Consider the following 19,923-nt stretch of genomic DNA (forward strand, 5'->3'; position numbering starts at 1 on the left):
CATGTTTTGTGAGGGTAAAATTGTAAAGAGGTGAATATTTTAAGACACTATGGGGGTATAATAGTAAACTATACCTACACCCATACTCACAACCTCAAAATCCTTTCCATCCCTACCCTTAGAAACAAATGAAGCGTCTCTTCAGTTTTGCATTAACGGTGTGTTCCCGAGTTAAAAATCCCTCCCCTTCCCTCTCCTCCCCTCCCCTCCCCTCCATGTCTTTCCAAATTGGAAAGACTATTTTCAGGCAAAAAAAACCCCATTTTCCCTCCCCTCCCCCTGTTAAGTGGATCTCTGGAACACCATTTTCCCTCCCCTCCCCTCCCCTCCCCCTGTTAAGTAGATCTCTGGAACACAGCGTAAAGTCTCTTTTATGTTTTCTTTTTGGAGCAGATTAAGAGCCTGCAACCCTTCAATGGAATCACAGATGTCCAGAAAGGTGGCCGTAGGCCTTATTTGGGGCGCTTCTTAACAAATCCTAATAGATTGATTTTGTTTTTATAAAACGTCATTGCTGGAAAGGTTCAATACAAGAGTGGTGGCGGCTTTAGGGGCGGCTGTGGAGATGGCAGCGGCAGAGTCGAAAGGTTCGGCGGCAGCAGAGGCGGTGCTGAAGAGGTAGAGGTAGAGGTCGCGATGGCGGAGGGCAAGGTTTGCCGGCGAAGCGAATATGGTTCCTGGTGAAGGATGTATAACGAGAAGAGGATCTTGGTGCAAGTACAAGTTAGTTGAAATCCAGTATAAGTTTTAGTATGCATTCTCTTCAATTTTTTGTTCTTGTTGCCGGTTCTTGTCTGGGCTTTCAACAATCTCCGGTAAAGTTCTTTGCTTTTTTTTCACAGGTTAGAATTTTATTTTATTTACAGAATTTTTGTGGGTTTTTTTTTTATTTTTAATTTTTACCCCAATTTATGACATATGTGTATAGTCTTTATTTTTTTTGTTTATATGCTTATGAAGGATCTTTGATGGTTGATCATCATCCCATTACCAGTTTAAGGTTTTTTGTGGGAAAAATATTTTCAGGGTTTTTAGATCTTTTGCCCAGATATTTATATATTTAATCTTGAAAAAATAAATTGATCTTGAATTTGTAATTTTTTTTAGTTATAAATCTATGAAGATGCTTTGATGATCACCATTTAATTCAGGTTGGGTTAATTTCTTTTAGGCATGTTATTTGGTGAGTTTTATTTTTATATAATAAAGAAATCTTGAATTTTTTTTTATATTTTTAATTTATGGCTCATAAGCATGTGTATGGCTTTTAATGTTACTCTGGTTCTTGATGTATGGCTTTTTATGTTACTGATTGGCAGTCAACACGACAGTCCACAGGAAACTATACAAGCTCTTGATGTAGTTCTAAGGGAGTCAGCTTCTAAGGAGTAAGCTATCTTTTTTTATTCAGTGTTTTTTCTTTTCATGTTTTGGTTCTAACCTCCAAACGTATTGTGAAATGAAAGGGATTTATTGTAATTTATAGTGCTAAAAATATGAGTTTTACAGATCACCGATTGATCACCGATTGGGGTAAGCAGTCATGTAAGTGTTAATTTGGATTTTCTATTAGAACATGTTTAGGTTAGTGTTCAAGGCTTATTATTGTGTTGGATTGGGGTTAGATAACCAGAATCTATTTGATTTTTTTTATTATAATATGTTGGTTCTATGATTTATGTTGGATTTATACAATTTGATTTGGTTGTAGTGTGCAAATCGGAGAAAGGAAGTTTAGAATTGGTCATCATTTTCGTTATTTGATTAACCACTATAGGGGTGAGGAATCAGGAGACGAACCAGAAGACAAAAACGCAGGAATGGTTCCGCTCTTTGGGAATTTTGTTTGTGCAAACGGAATCTAAACAATGGAATAACACACCATTCCACACTCTTAAGAAGGAATTCACAAGTTCTAAGTTTCAATTGTTTCTAAATTTTAAATTTTGTCGTATTCTATATCCATACGGGTTTAGATTATAAGTAAATTGTTACTAAATCGTTTTCGGTTCAAGTAAGATAAACGCAGGCGTAATTCATTTTGAAAAGTTTGGTCATTTTCAGAATTAAAATAAGATTATTGTCTGATTTAGTTTTGTTGTTCGGATTCAAAGAAATATGTGTTTTTCTTTACTATTTCCATTGAAATCCAAAAGCAAAAGGGTTGTTTTGATTCAATGGAACAAGAATGGAAACACCATCTTGGTGTTGGGTGTCCAATCAAAAGGAAGACAGAACACAGTGGGTTAATTAAACAAAAGAAAATGGTTTTGTTGTCTATTGTGTTCGAACGGAGCCAAAGCTAATGCTATTTGGTTGAGTCAGACAGGTTAAATTAATAATATGTTTTTTTTTTTCGCAGCCCGGTGCAAGATGTTGTTGATTCATGTACAACCGGAGCTGCAACAAATGTTATTTTCGGGCTTGCGTTGGGATACAAATCTGTTATTACTCCAATTTTTGCAATAGCTATTAGCATTTTTGTGAGCTTTAGCCTTGCACCCATGTACGGGATTGCGGTTGCTGCTCTTGGAATGCCGAGCACCATTGCCACCGGTCTAGCTATCCATGCTTACGGTCCGATCAGTGACAATGCTGGCGGCATTGCTGAGATGGCGGTCATGAGCCATCGCATCCATGAGCGGACCGATGCACTTGATGCTGCTGGAAACACACTGCTGCTATCGGAAAGGTGATTATATTTTTTATTTGTTTTAATGTATACATTGGTTTAATACTTGAACTTTGGGTTGTGTTTTTATCTCAAACGGGTCTAATAAACTCTGGGTTTTGTTTTTATCTCAAATGGGTCAAATAAACTTTGGGTTGTGTTTCACCTCAAACGGGTCAAATAAACTTTGGGTTGTGTTTCATCCCAAACGGGTCAAATAAACTTTGGGATGTGTTGCATCTCAAACGGGTCAAATAAACCTTGGATTTTTGTTTTATCTCAAACGGGTCAAATAAACCTTGGGTTGTGTTTTATCTCATATGGTTGGGTTGTGTTTTATCTTAAGCGGGTTGAGTAAACTTTGGGTCGTGTATTTTCGAATGGGTAAATGGGTTGAAAATCGCCAGACGTCTATTTTATTGCATACAACCTCCTAACCATTATTTTGAAGAACTTGAGTTATTATTATAAGAACATTGTTTTGATAAACATAATTACCACATAAATCATTCATAAAACCCCCACATTACCGAACCCGCGATCCCACCCTACATTGTGACCCGTCCATCTTGCAATATCTACAAAACATAACATCTTAATGCGGGTGTATGTGCTTTTGCAGCCTGTTATTTGGGTTCATATTCCCTTTGCTTTGGTATTATGCAACAACCTTGTACTTCAGAAATTATTATCAAAAGGATCCAAGGGAGTGAACAGGACTCGCTGCCAGCGCAATAACTGTATGTACTTAAAAAAACATTTTAATTTTCAAACTTTTTAATCAAATTACTACTTGAAATTAATCGTAAGTAGAATGTTTTGCACTCTAAATCCCATCATCGTATCATTCTATTTAAACTACCTGCTGTTACGAATCTTAAGTAGAATGTTTTGCATTCTAAATCCCACCATCGTATCATTCTATTTAAACTTCCTGTTGTTACAAGAAGCATGTTTGGCTCTTAAGTAACTGTCAGCACTTACGATAACCTTTATGATAAGTCCATTTAATTGATTCTAAAATCTAGATATTAATAGGCGGTTTAACCGTTTGGTAGCACATGTACATGAAGTTAGACTTCTTTTTTGATTATTGATGCAGCCTTAACAACCTGGCTATATTGCTCCCCCTCCACGATGGCCCGACCTCATTGGAAAGATACTCCCATCGATATCAAGTAATCCATTTCTCTACTTTTTAATTAAATATGTGTTTTTATCCTAATCTTTAAAAGGAACTAATTACTTGCATTCTTTCAATGTTTTTTTTTCCCTATTTTTATTTGGTTATCTGCTAGCTTTCTTTTTTCTTTAGGTTGCAAGATAATTTCAGTTCTTATTTTTCAGTCAAATATGCGTGTAACAGAACTCTTACACTTAGCTCCTGATTATTCTTGTCGTTTTTAAATTTCACTCCTTTTTTATATTTATTTAAATTGTTGTGATCTTTTAGGGGCGGATGAAAAAGGGACACTTGGGGATTTGAATGGCCCACATCTCATTGCAATTACGGTTGACTACTTTGACCCGGGGTAGTTTTTATCAACAATGGATCTCTCAATAGAGCTAATCGTTCTTGATCTTAAGGACAAAATAGAAGCATCTATTGTTATTTGGAAAAGAAAGATGAATCAAAAGGGCTCAGAAATCTGCTTGGAGTTCATCTATTATAACTTAGGAGAAAAAGATAGCCTATTGAAGATAGAGCGCAAAGAGGAAACTGTTTTACTTCTCTTGAAACAACACTTTCCGTGACTTCCTCAATGTCACTAGAGATTAGCGAAATTGAGTACAATAAACTGTTCAAATGAAACATGATTTTATATTTTGTAATCTTTTTCTTGATAAATAGCAAAGTAATTTGCTTATGATATATTTAACCATTTACAATGTTGGTCATGCTATTAAGTTTTTTAAACGCCTTAGTCGTTTTCATTTCATAACATTAGAATATACATCAACGGTCAGTTTTGATTTTACAAAACCTCGTGAGTATATCTTTTAAGATATAACTACAATTAGCAAATAGCTTTCAAAATATTATATTTTATAGAATACCAATATACATAGCGATATGCATATTTTTATCCACGTTTCGATATATATTTGGTTCAAAACTGAGTTGTGCGTAATAATGTATCTCATCTGAGCACTTATTATGCACACGTGAAAGTTGTATACATATTCGAGATCATACATATCCAATGTTAATTTAATCCACGGTTCGACAACAACTAAGATGTGACGTGGGTTTACTTAAAGGTTTGGTTTTATTTTATAGAGTTTTGATAACGTTAAACTTTTTGGTAGTTTTTGCGCCGCAACGCGCGCGGGTATACCACTAGTTTAACATAAACATAATGATAAGCTAGGAAACTAAATATTAGCAAAAATTAAATAGCCAAAATAGACTTGAGTATGAATTTTCTAGATCTTGATCTCTTGCTTCTTGACGTGCCAATCTCCGATCCGTAGTATTACCGGCCCACGGCCCAAATTAGTTTCCCCTTCGAACCGAAAGCTTTTTCATGAGGCAAATTGTGCCACTAAAGCGATACTCGGATCAAATGGCCCGCTAAACTTTAAGGCCACCATTAAGCCCATGGATGCTCCTGCATCATAGCCCATACTTGACGAAGCTAAAAAAGGTTTAGTGTTTGTTAGCTTCCCTTTCCAAAATACTTATGGTGATGTACGAACATGGTTTAATATATGAAATTGTTTGACGTATTTCATTATTACAGAGGTAAAAAAACATCTCTTAAATGAATACCGACGTACAAATATATAAAAAATGACTAATTCTATTTTTTATAGTTTTTATATTCTTTTAAAACTATTCTCCAAAAGAGATCAGAACTACCTTTTATGTTGTACTAACGTATGTTTCGCCTTATTTCAATATCTGGTTATATGAGTAGAGACTTATAAAAGTCAAACATGCATAGCTATGAACATTTCATTTTTAGTCCATTTTCAAAGCATCACATGGTATTTGAGACCCATCCTTACTAATAAATCTAACATTTGTCTAAGGTGTGTTATAGTATAAAAACACACTTGCTTTTGATAACAAACAATTATCTATATATGAAAGAAGAATGTCGGTGCCAATTTCTAATTTGGTCCCTCCTTTTAATTTTTACACTTTAATCCTTTTACTTTTGTTTTTTTTTTCTTTCATCTTTCTAAGGTAATACTCATTTATTACTGTAGCTATTCGTACTGATAATTAAAATACACGTGTCGCTTTCGTTTTCTTCTTTCTTAAGTTGGTTTACGTTTCAACATCATTTTTTTTAAACTACTAGGGTCAGATATAATACGTTTTCATGCCTATTTTTATGTATGTTTTCAGTTGATCTACGCTTTGACGTAAATTTTGTTCGAAAACAAGTCAGGTCAAATATAATACGTTTTTATTCGTCGAAATAAATTCGAGTTATTGTATGTTTTGACGCCGCCGCAACGCGCGGCGGGTACAATAACTAGTTCTAAATAACCATGTATAAATGCCAAATAGATAAGATGCTAAAAAATGTAAATCTAGATACAAATCAACACAACTGTTCATTTAAAACAACCAATGATAGTTTCCGGACAGAAACTACGCTTTGAAGTTAGGACGACGGTTAGAAAACCTTATCGCTTCCAAACCATCCTAACGTTACCAGAATTAAAATCTTGGCGAAAGATTAGTAAAAATCCATAGAATCTTCCAAAGGTTACTTTTTGTGCGATCGCGATTCGGGGGTGTTGTGTCGCAAAGGAGACAATGCTTTTCTTGGTGAACAAGATTCAATGAAGTCAAGTTTGTTCTCAATTGGACTGCAATCTCTAGGACTAGACTTCCGTTTATTACTCTGCAGAACGATTCATACTATTTCCGTTAGAAAAATATTCCTTACAACAATTGCATTCGGCTTTCTGTTAGCTTACTCACCTTCAAGGATGCACTATTATTCTTTCCTCCGGAATTGCTTAGCTGTCGTTCTTTTTGGAGTGACTTCATCAATCTCCGATTCTCCTTGTCCAATATGTTGTTTTCTTCAAACAAGACTTTGACCTAGTCAAACCCAGGTTTGGTTAGTCATACGAACTCGCAAACTCACACACAACAAAGGTAATGGGCCAATTTTTTTGTACTAAGCCGAACGGGTCAGGTTGGGCTAATAACTTGTTAAATATGACTAAAAACAATATTAGTACAATATAATAAACGCACCTCTTCTTCGGCAGTAGTGAGATTATTCCGTAAATGATCCTTTTCTTTCTGCAGTATCTTCAATGTGGAAACTAACGCCAAGACCTTTTGAGTTGATGGCTTCAAACTACAATAACAAAGTTAAATTAAATAGATATTTGATAAATGTACTACTGACAAGCAGTGGCGAAGCTTGAAGTTTTCGTCGGGGGGGGGTTCGAAAACGTATATACCCAGAAATTTCTAAAGAACCGGGGCGTCGAAAACGTATATACCCAAAAAATTTCTATACGAAAACTACATGTACAACACTACTGAGCGAAAAGTTCGGGGGGTCGGGCGCCCCTCCCGGCCCCTTAAATGCTACGCCCCTGCTGACGAGCAAAAAAACGTTTATCACAAACCTTTCCCAAATTTCCAACATCTTTTGGCACACTTCGACCCCACTATTTGCTTCCAAGAAAGAACGTGCCGTTGATTCCACGTCATCTTTGTTGATCAAAGTTGATAATAATGTATCAACAAGAAGATTTTCGGTAGATGCAGTTTTTGTAATCTCACCAACCTTAAATCAAGAAAATGTTTCTCATTATTCATTAAGAGTCGAAAATAATCACATGCATAGGCCTGTAAATGAACCGAATGAACATTTTTTTGATCATGGTTGTTTATTAAGAAAATAGGCATGTTCGTGTTCGTTTAAAACCTAAACGAACAGTTCATGAATGTAAACAAACATAAACAAACAAACAAACTTAAACGAACTTAATTTAAAAAACAATAAACAACACAAATGAACATAATTGAAGAAACATAAATGAACATAATTTACTAAACATAAACGAACATAAAGTAATTTTTTATATAAATTAGTGATTAATTACGATAAATTCCATTAGAAAACCCGTTTTAATTACTAGAAAGCCCAATTACCAATTAGTTATATTTTTATAAAGTAGTTTGGAAGTTCCTTTTATGTTTAATACTAGGTTATAACCCCGTGCATTACACGGGTTGAGAAAATAAAATATCTAATAGTTAATAGCGAAGATTTAACAACTATGAAACGATATTTTAAGACACTTTTCTGATATCCGAACAAAATTTTGTTTTATGTATGATCAAAACTTGTGATGTTTGTCAAGTTTATATATATAAAAACATTTGAACCATCGATTAGAAGATAAACTGTATCATCGACTTTCTAACGACGTGAACCCAAGTTTTATTTAAATAACAGTGGTCTTAATTTATTAGTTCTAAAAATATTGTTAAAATGTTTAGATTAGGCATATAGCAATTAGCCAATTAGATAAACTTACAGCTACAAAATAATATTTAAATTAATTAGATAAGTATAAATTATCGGTAATTATTAAGTTATATAACTTTAAAATTTAAACATATAGACTTGAGTTGCATCTTAAAAAGATGGTTGTTTTTGGATAAATTTATTAGTATGATAAATGTAGTTATTATTCTTCTTGTATTTTAAATATATTAAATAAATAAATTATTTGTTATGCAAGAAAATCGTTCCCTTCCCCCTCGTTATGAAAATGATCGATATTTGTTTCAATTATTAAGATATAATTTCTAATCTAGTAATTAATATAAAGAAGAAAATCGTTCCCTCCACCCTGGTTATGGAAATGCTCGATATTTGTTTTAATTATTAAGATATAATTTCTAACCTAGTAATTAATATAAATAAATTATAAGATAATTTATGGAACTTTATTCGTAATTTCTTAACATCTGAGCCCCCAACGTCTTTTTTTCTAACCCTTTTAGCCTCTAACACTAACCCATCCATTAAATGTTAGGGGCTAAAAGGGTTAGAAAAAAGACGTTAGGGGCCAAAAAGATTAGAAAAAAAGACGTTGGGGGCTCAGATGTTAAAAATTCTTTTTGGGCTAAAAGAGTAAAAGTGCTATAACCACAGGGGCCAAAATCGTAATTTACTCTATTAGTAAAATAAATAATATTATAAATGAGAAGGAGATTAAACTAAATAATAATTGTCCATAAAAATTAAACTAAATAATATTTAGTAAGAGAATTATCTATAATTAATTAGAAAAGATTAAACTAAAATAATACTTATCTATAAAACATGGCCTAATATGATGACAAGTGTCCCCAAAATGGTTTCTTTTATTATATAGTATAGATTTATATAAATATAACTGCTTATGTATTTAAATTAAAACGAACATTAACGAAATGTAAATAAACGAACATAAATGAACACAAATGAATGAACATAAACGGATGTTCACGAACATAAATGAATGAACAAAAACGTGTGTTCATGTTCATTCATTTAATTAAATAAACAAACATCCCGCCGAACAAGTCCACAAACAGTTCATGAATGTTCAGTTCGTTTACAGGCCTATACATGCATATAAACGGTTTATCAGGTCCTAACTAGCCAAAGAACAAGCAAAAATTAAGAACCTTAAATATTAAACAAGGCAAGCATGTGACAGTATTGTGTTATTTCAATAATGCTAAAAGTAAAAATCGTTCAATCTTACTTAAAATCCATACCATCTAATATTCAAGTGAAATGATGAATTACCTGTTGACCCTTGGATTGATGCTTATAGAACATTAGTTCTTTTGACAATTTAGTTAATTCTTGTTCTAAATCACGGACACGCGTTTCTGCCTCCTTAGCTCTGTTATCGGCTTCATTTCCGAAGTCCATTAAAGCTTCTCGATCGTGGTCGTATAGCGAACACTCTTTCTCCCATTTATTGCACTGATTTAACAGATTAGCACATTCCATTGCTAACTTCTGATTTTCTTCCACAAACTTCTTTACGGCTTGTGCATTCAAGGCTGATTCAGCCTACATACAAATTCAATGTAAGAGGAAAAAATAAATTAAAATAATCATCATGAACATAAGCGTAATGAAGTATATTCTAAGGGGTGTTTAGGTGCGTGTGCTGCAACAGCGATTAGTTCGACTTCTATGTTTCGTAGCATAATCTGTTGATTAAAGCTAAGGATACGTAAGTACGTATAACTATAGTGATATATCGGTTATCGATCCCATGTTTATCGGTACCGATATTATCGGCGATATTGACTGATATCACCGATATTTGACCGATATATCACTGATCTCTTTTTCCTGATATCAGCACCTTTCTTCTTAGTTCTACCACTCGTCTTTCTTCTTATTTCTGCCATTAGTGTTTTAAGTCTTAATTGTCAATTGTTAGTGTTTTAAGTTTTAATCAGTTAATACTTGCTACAATTGTTAGTGTTTTGCAAGTTGCAGAAGGTTAATTTGTTAAGGGTAGGAGAGTATATACTAAATTGTTAGTGTTAAATTGCTATATATATAAATTCTGCATGATATCAAAATTACCGATATCCCACCGCGATAACCTATATCTCAAATATCGGTCCTTGACCGATATCTGATATTTTACCACATTAACCACATAGAACTATACATTCTCAACAATCAATCCACTTCTCGAAATCCATTATTTAAAATTTCTTACAAACTGAACGAACATCAACATGTTCAACTCAAGACAAGTGTGTCGCTACTTTGAAATTTAACACCAACATTTCCTACTTATACTATATGCTACAAACTTGAAATCTAGGATATCGGTCACGGACCGATACTTGAGATATCGGTTATCGAGGTGGTATATCGGTGGTATACTCTCATATCAGTAACAAATTAACCTTTTGCAACTTGCAAAACACTAACAATTGTAGCAAGTAGGAACTGACTAAGACTTAAAACACTAACATTTAACAGTAACGACTAACAACTAAGACCTAAAACACTAATAGTAGTAATAAGAAGAAAGGTACTGATATCGAGAAAATCGGTGATACATCGGTCAAACATCGGTCAATATCGCCGTTATTATCGGTACCGACCGATATTTTATATTACTGATATATCGGGATATTAACTACATAGCTAGTATCTAACTAATGAGCATAAAAAGTGTAACAAACTATATGTAAGTAAACCAACTGGGGTAGCCCAGTTGGCCACCGACACCCACCTCTTCCCAGAGGTACCGGGTTCGAGTCTTGGGAGTGGCATATGTCGCCCAGGGTAAGAACTTGGCATGGGGAAGTCACCGTGGAGCTAGCTTGGTCGGGTAGCGGCTTCCGGAGTATCACTCCGGCGGTTGAGAGGACCGTGCACTATCCCCCCCCCCCCCCCAACTATATGTAAGTAACTATACATTCTCTACTTCTAAAAAATCTCCATATTTTGACCTAAATTAATCATAATCTCTTTCAGACACAATAACAAACAGCTTAACTGCAATTCAAAACAACCCTAAATACCTAGAAATATAACAACTAAATCAAACCAAGGTGAAATAAAATCGTTAAACCCTAATCAAGCAATCCATAACAAGCAAGTGAAACTAAAAGAAAACTGTAACAATAAGGTATAATAAACACAAACCCTAACACGCTCGATGACGTCATCTTTCTCATTCAATTTGGACTTCAAATACAAGTACTGATCGCGAAGTTGCCGCTCTGTTTCTTCAGAAGATCGAAGCTTTAACTCGAGAGTACTTGTGGATACCGGAAGACCGAGCGAATAATCGATCGATTCACGGATGAAATCATCGGTTTCTTGTGGAAGATCCATTGAATGGTGTGAAATTGAACAGAAAGAAACCCTAGATCGAGTTAATTGTTGTGTAAATCGATGGAAGCAAGACAAGATTAGGTGAAGATTGAGAGGATTTGGTCTGAAGGTGAATGAATGATAATATTAATAGGGTTTTGTTTATTTGAAATTGGGGAAGAGCCGTTAGAAAAAGGGTGTGTGCGCATTTTAGCCTTTTCAAAATATTTGCTTTCATAAGATTTGTAAATTTAGCCCCCTATCTTTCAAATCATCTACAAAAGCGCGTAAATTTTGGAGTTAGGAAAACGAGTTGAATTCCGTCACCTCAAAACTAGGGTTGTTCACGAGTCGAATCGAATCGATCGGATCTTTGCTCGTGCTCGGTTCGTTTACAAACTGAACTGAGCAATTTTTCAACCAAGCCAAAGTCGAACGAGCATCTTTCGATCCGAGTATTTTTCGAAAGAACGTCGAGCGAGTATCGAGCGTCGCATAACAAATAGAAAAATGACGATGAGGTTGTTAGTTTTTAGAGTAAAGTGCAGTTTCGTCCAATTAGAACACAAGTATAAATTTACGAAATAACAAGGAATAGAAAAAACACTTAACTGGTTCTATCGAGATCATATGAGTGGAAAGATGAATCGTTGATCGATTGAAGCAGACCTTTGATTTATGAGAAGTTTGAAATCGTATGAATCAACTAAAGCAAAACCTTAGGGAGTTGGCATCTCGGCGACGAAGAATTTGAACAATGATGGTTGATGTGGGGTTTTAATTAGGATTATGTACGTCTGAAATTGAATGGCGGGTTGACACTTGAGTATCCATCGACGCTTCACATTTCAGTATTGACATTTTGACTCAATTACTTTGGATTATTAGACAATGTACTAGTATCAGTTTTCAATTCTATAATTAAATGGGCTCTAGTTGGATCTTGGACCAAACATTGTTAATATGCGCCTCTAGTTATTTTATTAATATATATATATATATATATAGAGAGAGAGAGAGAGAGAGAGAGAGTAGGGTTCCTACGGAAAGTGTGTTTTTCCTAGAAAGTCTAGGAAGCGATCTTGTCCATCCGATTGGTGTGTTTAAGGGTTGAGATTAAATCAATGGCAATCTTGTAATAATTAACTATATGTAATAGATTGTTTTAAATGAGTAGGGGCAATTTCGTCCTTATGTGTGTTTTAAACCAATCAAAAATAACCGTCAGAGATATCACATCTCCTTAATACACGCCAATTTCCCTCTCTCTCTCTTTCTCTCTCTAAACCCAAATTCGGAAACCCCCAAAATCATACCAAAAATACCTAAAATCATGGATGAAGATAAGAGATTTTCCTTGTTCCATATACGTAAGATCAAGCTTTCATTGTACTGCGTGTTTTACAAAGCGATTACGGGTGATTCTTGTTTGTAATTGACCGTATTTTGCTGATTGCAGGGAAGAGATTCAAAAAGCAGGAAACTTTGGAAAGGATAGATAGCAGTGGAACAGTTATCGGAAGCCGATCGAAAGCTGGGGCGAAATCTGCTGATGTAAAACACATTTGTATGAATCTGCTTGCTGTTAAAACACAGCTGTATGAATCTGAATTGCTGTTAAAACACAGCTGTATGAATCTGAATGATAAAACACATTTGTATGAATCTGCTTGCTGTTAAAACACAGCTGTATGAATCTGAATGATAAAACACATTTGTATGAATCTGCTTGCTGTTAAAACACAGTTGTATGAATATGAATGCTAAAACACAACTGTATGAATCTACTTGCTGTTAAAACACATTTGTATGAATCTGCTTGCTGTTAAAACACACATGTATGAATCTGAATGCTAAAACACAACTGTATGCATCTGCTTGCTGTTAAAACACAACTATTTGAATCTGAATGCTAAAACACAACTGTATGAATCTGCTTGCTGTTAAAACACAGCTGTATGAATCCGAATGCTAAAACACAAATGTATGAATCTGCTTGCTGTTAAAACACAACTGTATGAATCTGAATAATAAAACACAGTTGTATGAATCTGCTTGCTGTTAAAACACATCACCAAGAACAAACTGTTAAAACACAGTACCAAGAACATGCTGATAGATTCCAGCAAGAAAACGAAGGAATGATTGATATTACGTGAGATCAGAAATCGAAAACAAAAAATTTCTGAAATTTATGTATAGTTAGTTATTGAAGATAATTTCGTAAAATAAAAATAGATTGTGAAAGTACATAAATGTCCTTTTAGATAAAATCCTTCAATGCCACATGTCGCGTTCTTATTGCTTCCTAGACTTTCTAGGAAAAACACACTTTCCACCCAACTCCTACTCTCTCTCTCTCTCTCTCTCTATATATATATATATATATATATATATATATATATATATATATATATATATATATATATCGGGTGGGGTTCCTCTACAAAGTGTGTTTTTCCTACAAAGTGTAGGAAGTGTTTTGGGCCATTGGATAAGTGGTTTTAATGGTTGAGATTAGATGAGTGACATTTTTGTAATATATGCATTTTATTTAATGATTGATTTAATTGATTGAGGACATTTTGGTAATTGAGCATGATTTAAAAAAAGAAACACTCATCATTCATTCATTCTTGCAGAACTCTCTCCACATTCTCTCTCCTCATTAAACAAAATCTCCTAAAATCATGGATGAAGTTGAATATAAAAGATTTTAATTGTGTTTAAAATCTGAAATTTACTAAAATTATGGATGAAGTTGAATATAAAAGAATCGGAGTTCAATTTTTTTAATCAAGTATTGTGTTTTATATTAGTGATAAAACACATCGTGAAGAAACTGCGAAAAAAATCTAATACGACCAGAAACTGATACAACACACTGACAAGAAACATGTGAAGAAAAACACACTGATAAAACACACTGCGACGAATCTGTGAAGAAAAACACATTGATAAGACACATTGTGAAGAAAAACACACTGTGAAGAAACAGTTAATAAAACATACTGATAAAACACATTGTGAAGAAACCAATAACTAACCTGTAAAACACAACGTCAATAAATACAAAAATGTGTCCCTCGTGAAACATAAACTGCTATAACACATAATGAGTAAACCTATAACTGGTAAAACACAACGTCAAGAAATTGTTCAAGAACGATAAACTGGTGTGTTACATGTGAAGAAACCATAAAACAAATAAAACACAATGTCAAGAATACATGCACATGCAAAAAAAAAAAAAAAAACAACTTAATCAAATACTGGCATTTCGAACAACTAAACCAGGATGCATTTACCATGATCACAATCAATCATTGCATTAGACATCAACATTTTTGATCCGCAATATGCAAAAAAAAAAAAAAAAAAATCATCTGAAGGATAAGAGAATGATGCACGTTTGATTCTGCGTAACTGATGCAATTCCATAAATAAGATATAGGGTTTCCTTAAAAGTCTCATTTTGTTGTTTTAGATTTATCTTTTTCAAAAATAACTTATTTAGTGAATTACCATTGTACCCTTTTATTAAAATTCTCTAGATGACACATGTCATAACCATATCACTTCCTACACTTTCTAGAAAAATATGACTTTGTAGCCAACTCCCTCTCTCTCTCTCTCTCTCTCTATATATATATATATATATATGTCAAAAAATAGTTCGAGCCAATCGAGTTGAACCGAACTGAGTGGACCTTTGCTCATGCTCGGTTCGTTTCAAACAAAACCGGTCCAAACCGAGTACCTTTTTCAATCGAGAAGAATCGAACAAGTAAATTCCGAACATTTTTCGATCGAGCATCGAACGAGTTTCAAGCATCGAGCAATTTGAACAGCCCTACTCAAAACTACTTAGATTTAGAGGTGGAAAATTAAATCTTTTTTTCTTTCGGTTCGAAGGGCCAAACAAAAGATTTCACAAAAATAAACCAAGTCGGGTAAATTCCGTTAATAAAATAATAGCCATGTTTGTATTGGCGGACATTAAACTAGAAAGGGCAACTGGATAGGACGGGCGTGAACTAATGACCTTAACCACTTGACCAATGTTGATAGGCATTGGGGAAGGGCAAACAACAGCCGTCTTACGGTATCGAGTTATTATCAACATGCTTTGAAATTAAAAACTTGGCAACTAAACGTTTTATAAAACTGTGAACTCGCCAGTTTTACAAAACCGTACGGTACCTATATATTTGGTACGGTATTTGGTACCCAGTTTTGTTCAAATTCGATATCAGTATTTTCGGTACCAGTACCGGTACGGGTACGATACCAATCCCATCCCTAGTGGCGGTGGTGGTGGGAGGTGGATGTGGATGATGGGTGGTGGTGTTGGACGAGGGTGGTGGACGGTGGTGATGGTGATGGTGATGGACGGTGGTGGTGTTTAATCCTCTACAAACCTTAGAAGATCTTAAAAGTGGTTGGTCCAAGTCTGCACCAACAAGAGCTCATGAAAATGTTTTTTAACGAAACATATTTGAAAAAAACAAACAGCCTGCAGATGGCAATGTCTGCGTGGAACAGACAGAAGAGCCTATGCAAATATTTTTTTAGAAAAACAAACACCATCTTAAGATGAGATGTGAACACACTAACATTGAAAAACCCTATTAGTGTACAGGAAAACAAAGACTCAACCGAAAATATAAGTCAAGACAAATGTTTGACTCTCTATTTTAAACTTTATGATTAAGAAAGAAATTGTATTTTTAAGATTTAAAAGTTAGCATTTAGGAGAGATACATAGTGTTTTGACGTGTATACGGTCAACACTGCGCATGGGATAACAAGAATTCGTGCGTTAATCGTAATAAATATGTTTAGAATACTTATGTATTATTGAAAAAGTATGTTTATAAGTTACAGTAACTTTCGGGTCATTGAAACGACAAGAATTAGCAAGGAAATCAACTTACTCGATTTCAATACGTAGCGCGTGTGCGCGACATTTAATGCCATATCAGCAAAATACTAATATTTTGAGCATAAGAATAATTATTTTAATTTATCAACTAATTTGTATTGAACTTTACGCGAGAAAACGAGAATTCTGACGTAAAAACAAGCTGGAAAGGAGTTGTGTGCAGACAATGTTGGGCTGAAGAAGGATGAGCTTGGCTGATGGGCTTCAAAGTTCAAGCCCACTCCACCAAAACTTAGGTATATAAACCCCTATATACCTCCACATCCTTCATTATTCACAAACATTTTATCTCTCTGCCTCATTTCTCTCTAACCTCTCTCTACATTCTCTCTCTAGAACACAAGATCCGTCGACCAGAATCCAACCACCACACGGCGGAGCCGTGGCGGTGTTGTTAACTTTGCACTAACTTTTTATAGAGCCCAATAAATTATTTGTTATTATAGCTTTAAACATATAGCATATATCATACATAATATAATAAGTTTAATTTCTAAGACAAAATAAATTAAACTACCTGCATATTGTTCTTTTTATTTATTTTAAATGTTGTCTTTCTCCCCCTTCACTTCTTCTTCCTTGCATTTCATATTCCTGCAACTTTTTTTCATCATCTATTCTTCTTCAATTTTCTTTTTTCTTTATCTATACTTCATTCACGAAGGCACAACCCTAGGGCCGGCCCTGAGAATTTGTGTACTCTGTTCGAGCTTGAAAAAACGTGCCCTTAGGCCTTAATGAAATTGGGTATTGAGCTCACTAAAAGTCTAAACGTAATGCCAATGGGCTAATAACTAATCTAACCTATAAGAATAGTTTTGTAAGTGAGCCTATGTTGGTGTTTGTACGGGTATACCTTATTAAAAAAATATTTAACATATACATATCGAGTTTTTTTTACGTAAAATGATGTGCCCTTCAAAATATCGGACACTGGCCAGTGGTCCTTCCCGCCCACCCCCAGGGCCGGCCATGACAACCCCTACCCGTCCCTATTAAGCTCCACGTTCCCCTACTTGTCCCTATTAAGCTCCACGTTATTGGCGGATGGATGTATATATAAAGCAAATCTTTGTGCCCCTTTGGAAATCGGGCCTTGGCCGGGGTTGCGGCTCGCCCACCCCCTAGGCCAGCCCTGTAACCGGGTTTGGTAAAAAATGTGTTACCCATTAGATATTGCTCCATTACTACTTTTGCCAAAACCATTCTTTCGACGAAAGAAAGACATTTTGCCTTCCACGCCGATAATTTAGCGTTAAACTTGTCTACAATAGGTTTCCAATGTTTTACACGTCAGGTGGATGCACCTCTAGTTCAGGTGGTGATTCAGCCACCTGAACTTGAATGATGTATCAGCCTCCCAATGTGTCGCAAGTTGTTGTCCTAGTTCCTAGGTACTTCTTTAGGTGAATTTTGTTAAAATAAAATATTTACGATATTGCCAACTAATCTTTTTGATTCACTTTCAGCCCTGAACTAAAGTTTCGTACGCGATTTAAGGAGCGGGTGACGTTTCTATTCTTAGGATGGGCAACAAGGTGGGGATCCTTACCTATCTTCATGCTCACATGCAAAACCCGGGATACAAGATGGTTATGTATGTTGCAGCGTGTCTTCTTGCATATTCCTTCGTAATATGAGGAATACTTTACTCTCGTTATCATGGAGCTACCCAAAACCCAGCCATCGCATATCTAGTCATCAGGTTGTTGGTCATTAGTTGCTACGTTTCGGCTCTTGGGGCTTTGGGGATAGCCTTCCTAAGGCAGTATTACCCGGAGATGTGGGCAAATGGATTATCCATTGCTTATGGTATTTTCGTTTTTGTGTCTGCTGGATTGGTGATGTGTAAATACGATGCACGAGAGTAGGAGGTTACATTTGTGGTTGATCAGAACAGTTAGTTTGGTTTGATGACAGTTACATTTGTGGTTGATCACAACAGTTAGTTTGGTTTGATGACAATTTTTTTTGGTTTGACGACAGTTAGTATGGTAGTTGACTTTATACTTTGAGTATTGTTATGTTAGATTGTTTACAATTTAAGTATGTTGATCAACAATTAGTATGTTGGTTAGTATGATGATAAAGTATCTTGGTTAGTATGTTGCCGTGTTGATCACCAGTTTAAGTATGTTGATTAGTATCTTAGTTAGTATGTTGATTGATTTGTAGTATACACATTAGTTGCTTCCATACTATTGACATATTGACCACCAATGGACCTTGACTAACAGAACCCTAAGGCCGTTAGTCTCCGGTCGCCGGAAAATCGTTTTTGGCCAGGAAAAGGTTTCTAAAGGTCCGATCTAAGGTTACAAAGAGGTTTTGGACGAAAATGTTGAGTTTTCCGGCCAAAAAGTTGAGTATTCCGACCAAAAATAAGTTTTCCGGCGAAAAAGAAGTTTTCTTGCGACTTAAATAATTGGGGCTTTTACTAGAAAAATGTTACTAAAGGTCCGTAATAAGGTTAGAAAGAGGTTTGGGACAAAAATGTTGAGTTTTCCGGCAAAAAATGAGTTTTCCGGTGAAAAACGTTTTTCCGGCGACCGGAGACTAACGACGTTAGGCTTCTGTTAGTCAGGGTCCATTGGAGGCCAATATGTTAATAGTTGGGACTACGAGTGGTTATTTTTGAAGTTGGGACTGTCGGCGGCCAACAACGAATAGTTGAGATTATTAAACTCCAATATTCCTATTTTAAATATGTTTGTGTAATATTTTAAGGTTTATATATTTTATGTTTAATTTAATCAGGTTTACAGTTTTTTAATTAAAAAACAAATAAGTATTTTTTATTTAAACACAAATTTTTTAATTAAATCGGATATTAAATAAATTAGGGATTTGGGGCTCACCATTACCTAAATCGGATGAGTTCGGTGCACCAAACTCCCCCAATACTATATTTGCCACGTCACCTCCTCCATCGCACTCACCCGCTTTCTTCCCGGTCCGGTTTTAGACTCCAATTCCAAACCGTCACAATGTTGATTCTCTTAGTGTTGGAAATATAACTTAGTGACAAATCATTATTATGTTAATAATTAGTCCTAAAGTCTATATGTTATATTATTATCACAATTACCGATTTACATAAACAATGTCACTTAGGGTAGTTAATAACAATTGTGGTGTCTAAACTGGATGGTTGAAGACAATCGACCACTACTTATGATTATGAATAGTTTTTTTTAACAACCAACTAAAATTTATTAAAAAAACAAAGGTCAACATATGGTTAAGCTGGTTAGACACTACACATTGTTACACCAACCATACACTACAAACCATACACTAAATCCCCATACAAGATAAATCAAACACCCATCATTTTTCGTACTCTAACACATAAAATTTTGACCGGCTTCTTAGCCAAAGGTATCCCATAGCTTTTACTTCTTCCATCACATTCTCCGCCTTTACCAAATAGAAGAAACATCAATGTATTTGAAAGAACATCA

At 34.9% G+C, this 19,923-nt stretch overlaps 1 protein-coding gene and 1 long non-coding RNA gene across 10 annotated transcripts; one reads left to right on the top strand and one right to left on the bottom strand.

The window, feature by feature from the left end:
- The first annotated feature begins 214 nt into the window (after positions 1 to 214).
- Positions 215 to 4,546, top strand: LOC110942397. Of its 9 annotated transcripts, none has more exons than XR_004893708.1 (7): positions 215 to 842; positions 1,108 to 1,151; positions 1,320 to 1,388; positions 1,712 to 2,692; positions 3,294 to 3,411; positions 3,774 to 3,849; positions 4,125 to 4,546. It is a non-coding gene; the product is annotated as an uncharacterized LOC110942397 (long non-coding RNA). The 9 variants fall into 9 exon arrangements; XR_002594821.2 differs by lacking the exon at positions 1,108 to 1,151 and adding an exon at positions 1,510 to 1,545; XR_004893707.1 differs by having other exon boundaries at positions 1,320 to 2,692.
- Positions 4,547 to 6,170: 1,624 nt separating this feature from the next.
- Positions 6,171 to 11,680, bottom strand: LOC110942399 (centlein). The gene is made up of 6 exons (XM_022184150.2): positions 11,344 to 11,680; positions 9,463 to 9,735; positions 7,280 to 7,440; positions 6,897 to 7,002; positions 6,615 to 6,737; positions 6,171 to 6,534 (listed from the first exon to the last, which is right to left on the bottom strand). The coding sequence occupies exons 1-6, from the start codon at positions 11,533 to 11,535 to the stop codon at positions 6,397 to 6,399; spliced, it is 993 nt and encodes a 330-aa protein (XP_022039842.1). The 5' UTR covers positions 11,536 to 11,680; the 3' UTR covers positions 6,171 to 6,396.
- Between the last annotated feature and the right edge of the window lie 8,243 nt (positions 11,681 to 19,923).

The sequence above is a fragment of the Helianthus annuus genome, chromosome 5 (genome assembly GCF_002127325.2).
Source record: "Helianthus annuus cultivar XRQ/B chromosome 5, HanXRQr2.0-SUNRISE, whole genome shotgun sequence".
Lineage (NCBI taxonomy): Eukaryota > Viridiplantae > Streptophyta > Magnoliopsida > Asterales > Asteraceae > Helianthus > Helianthus annuus.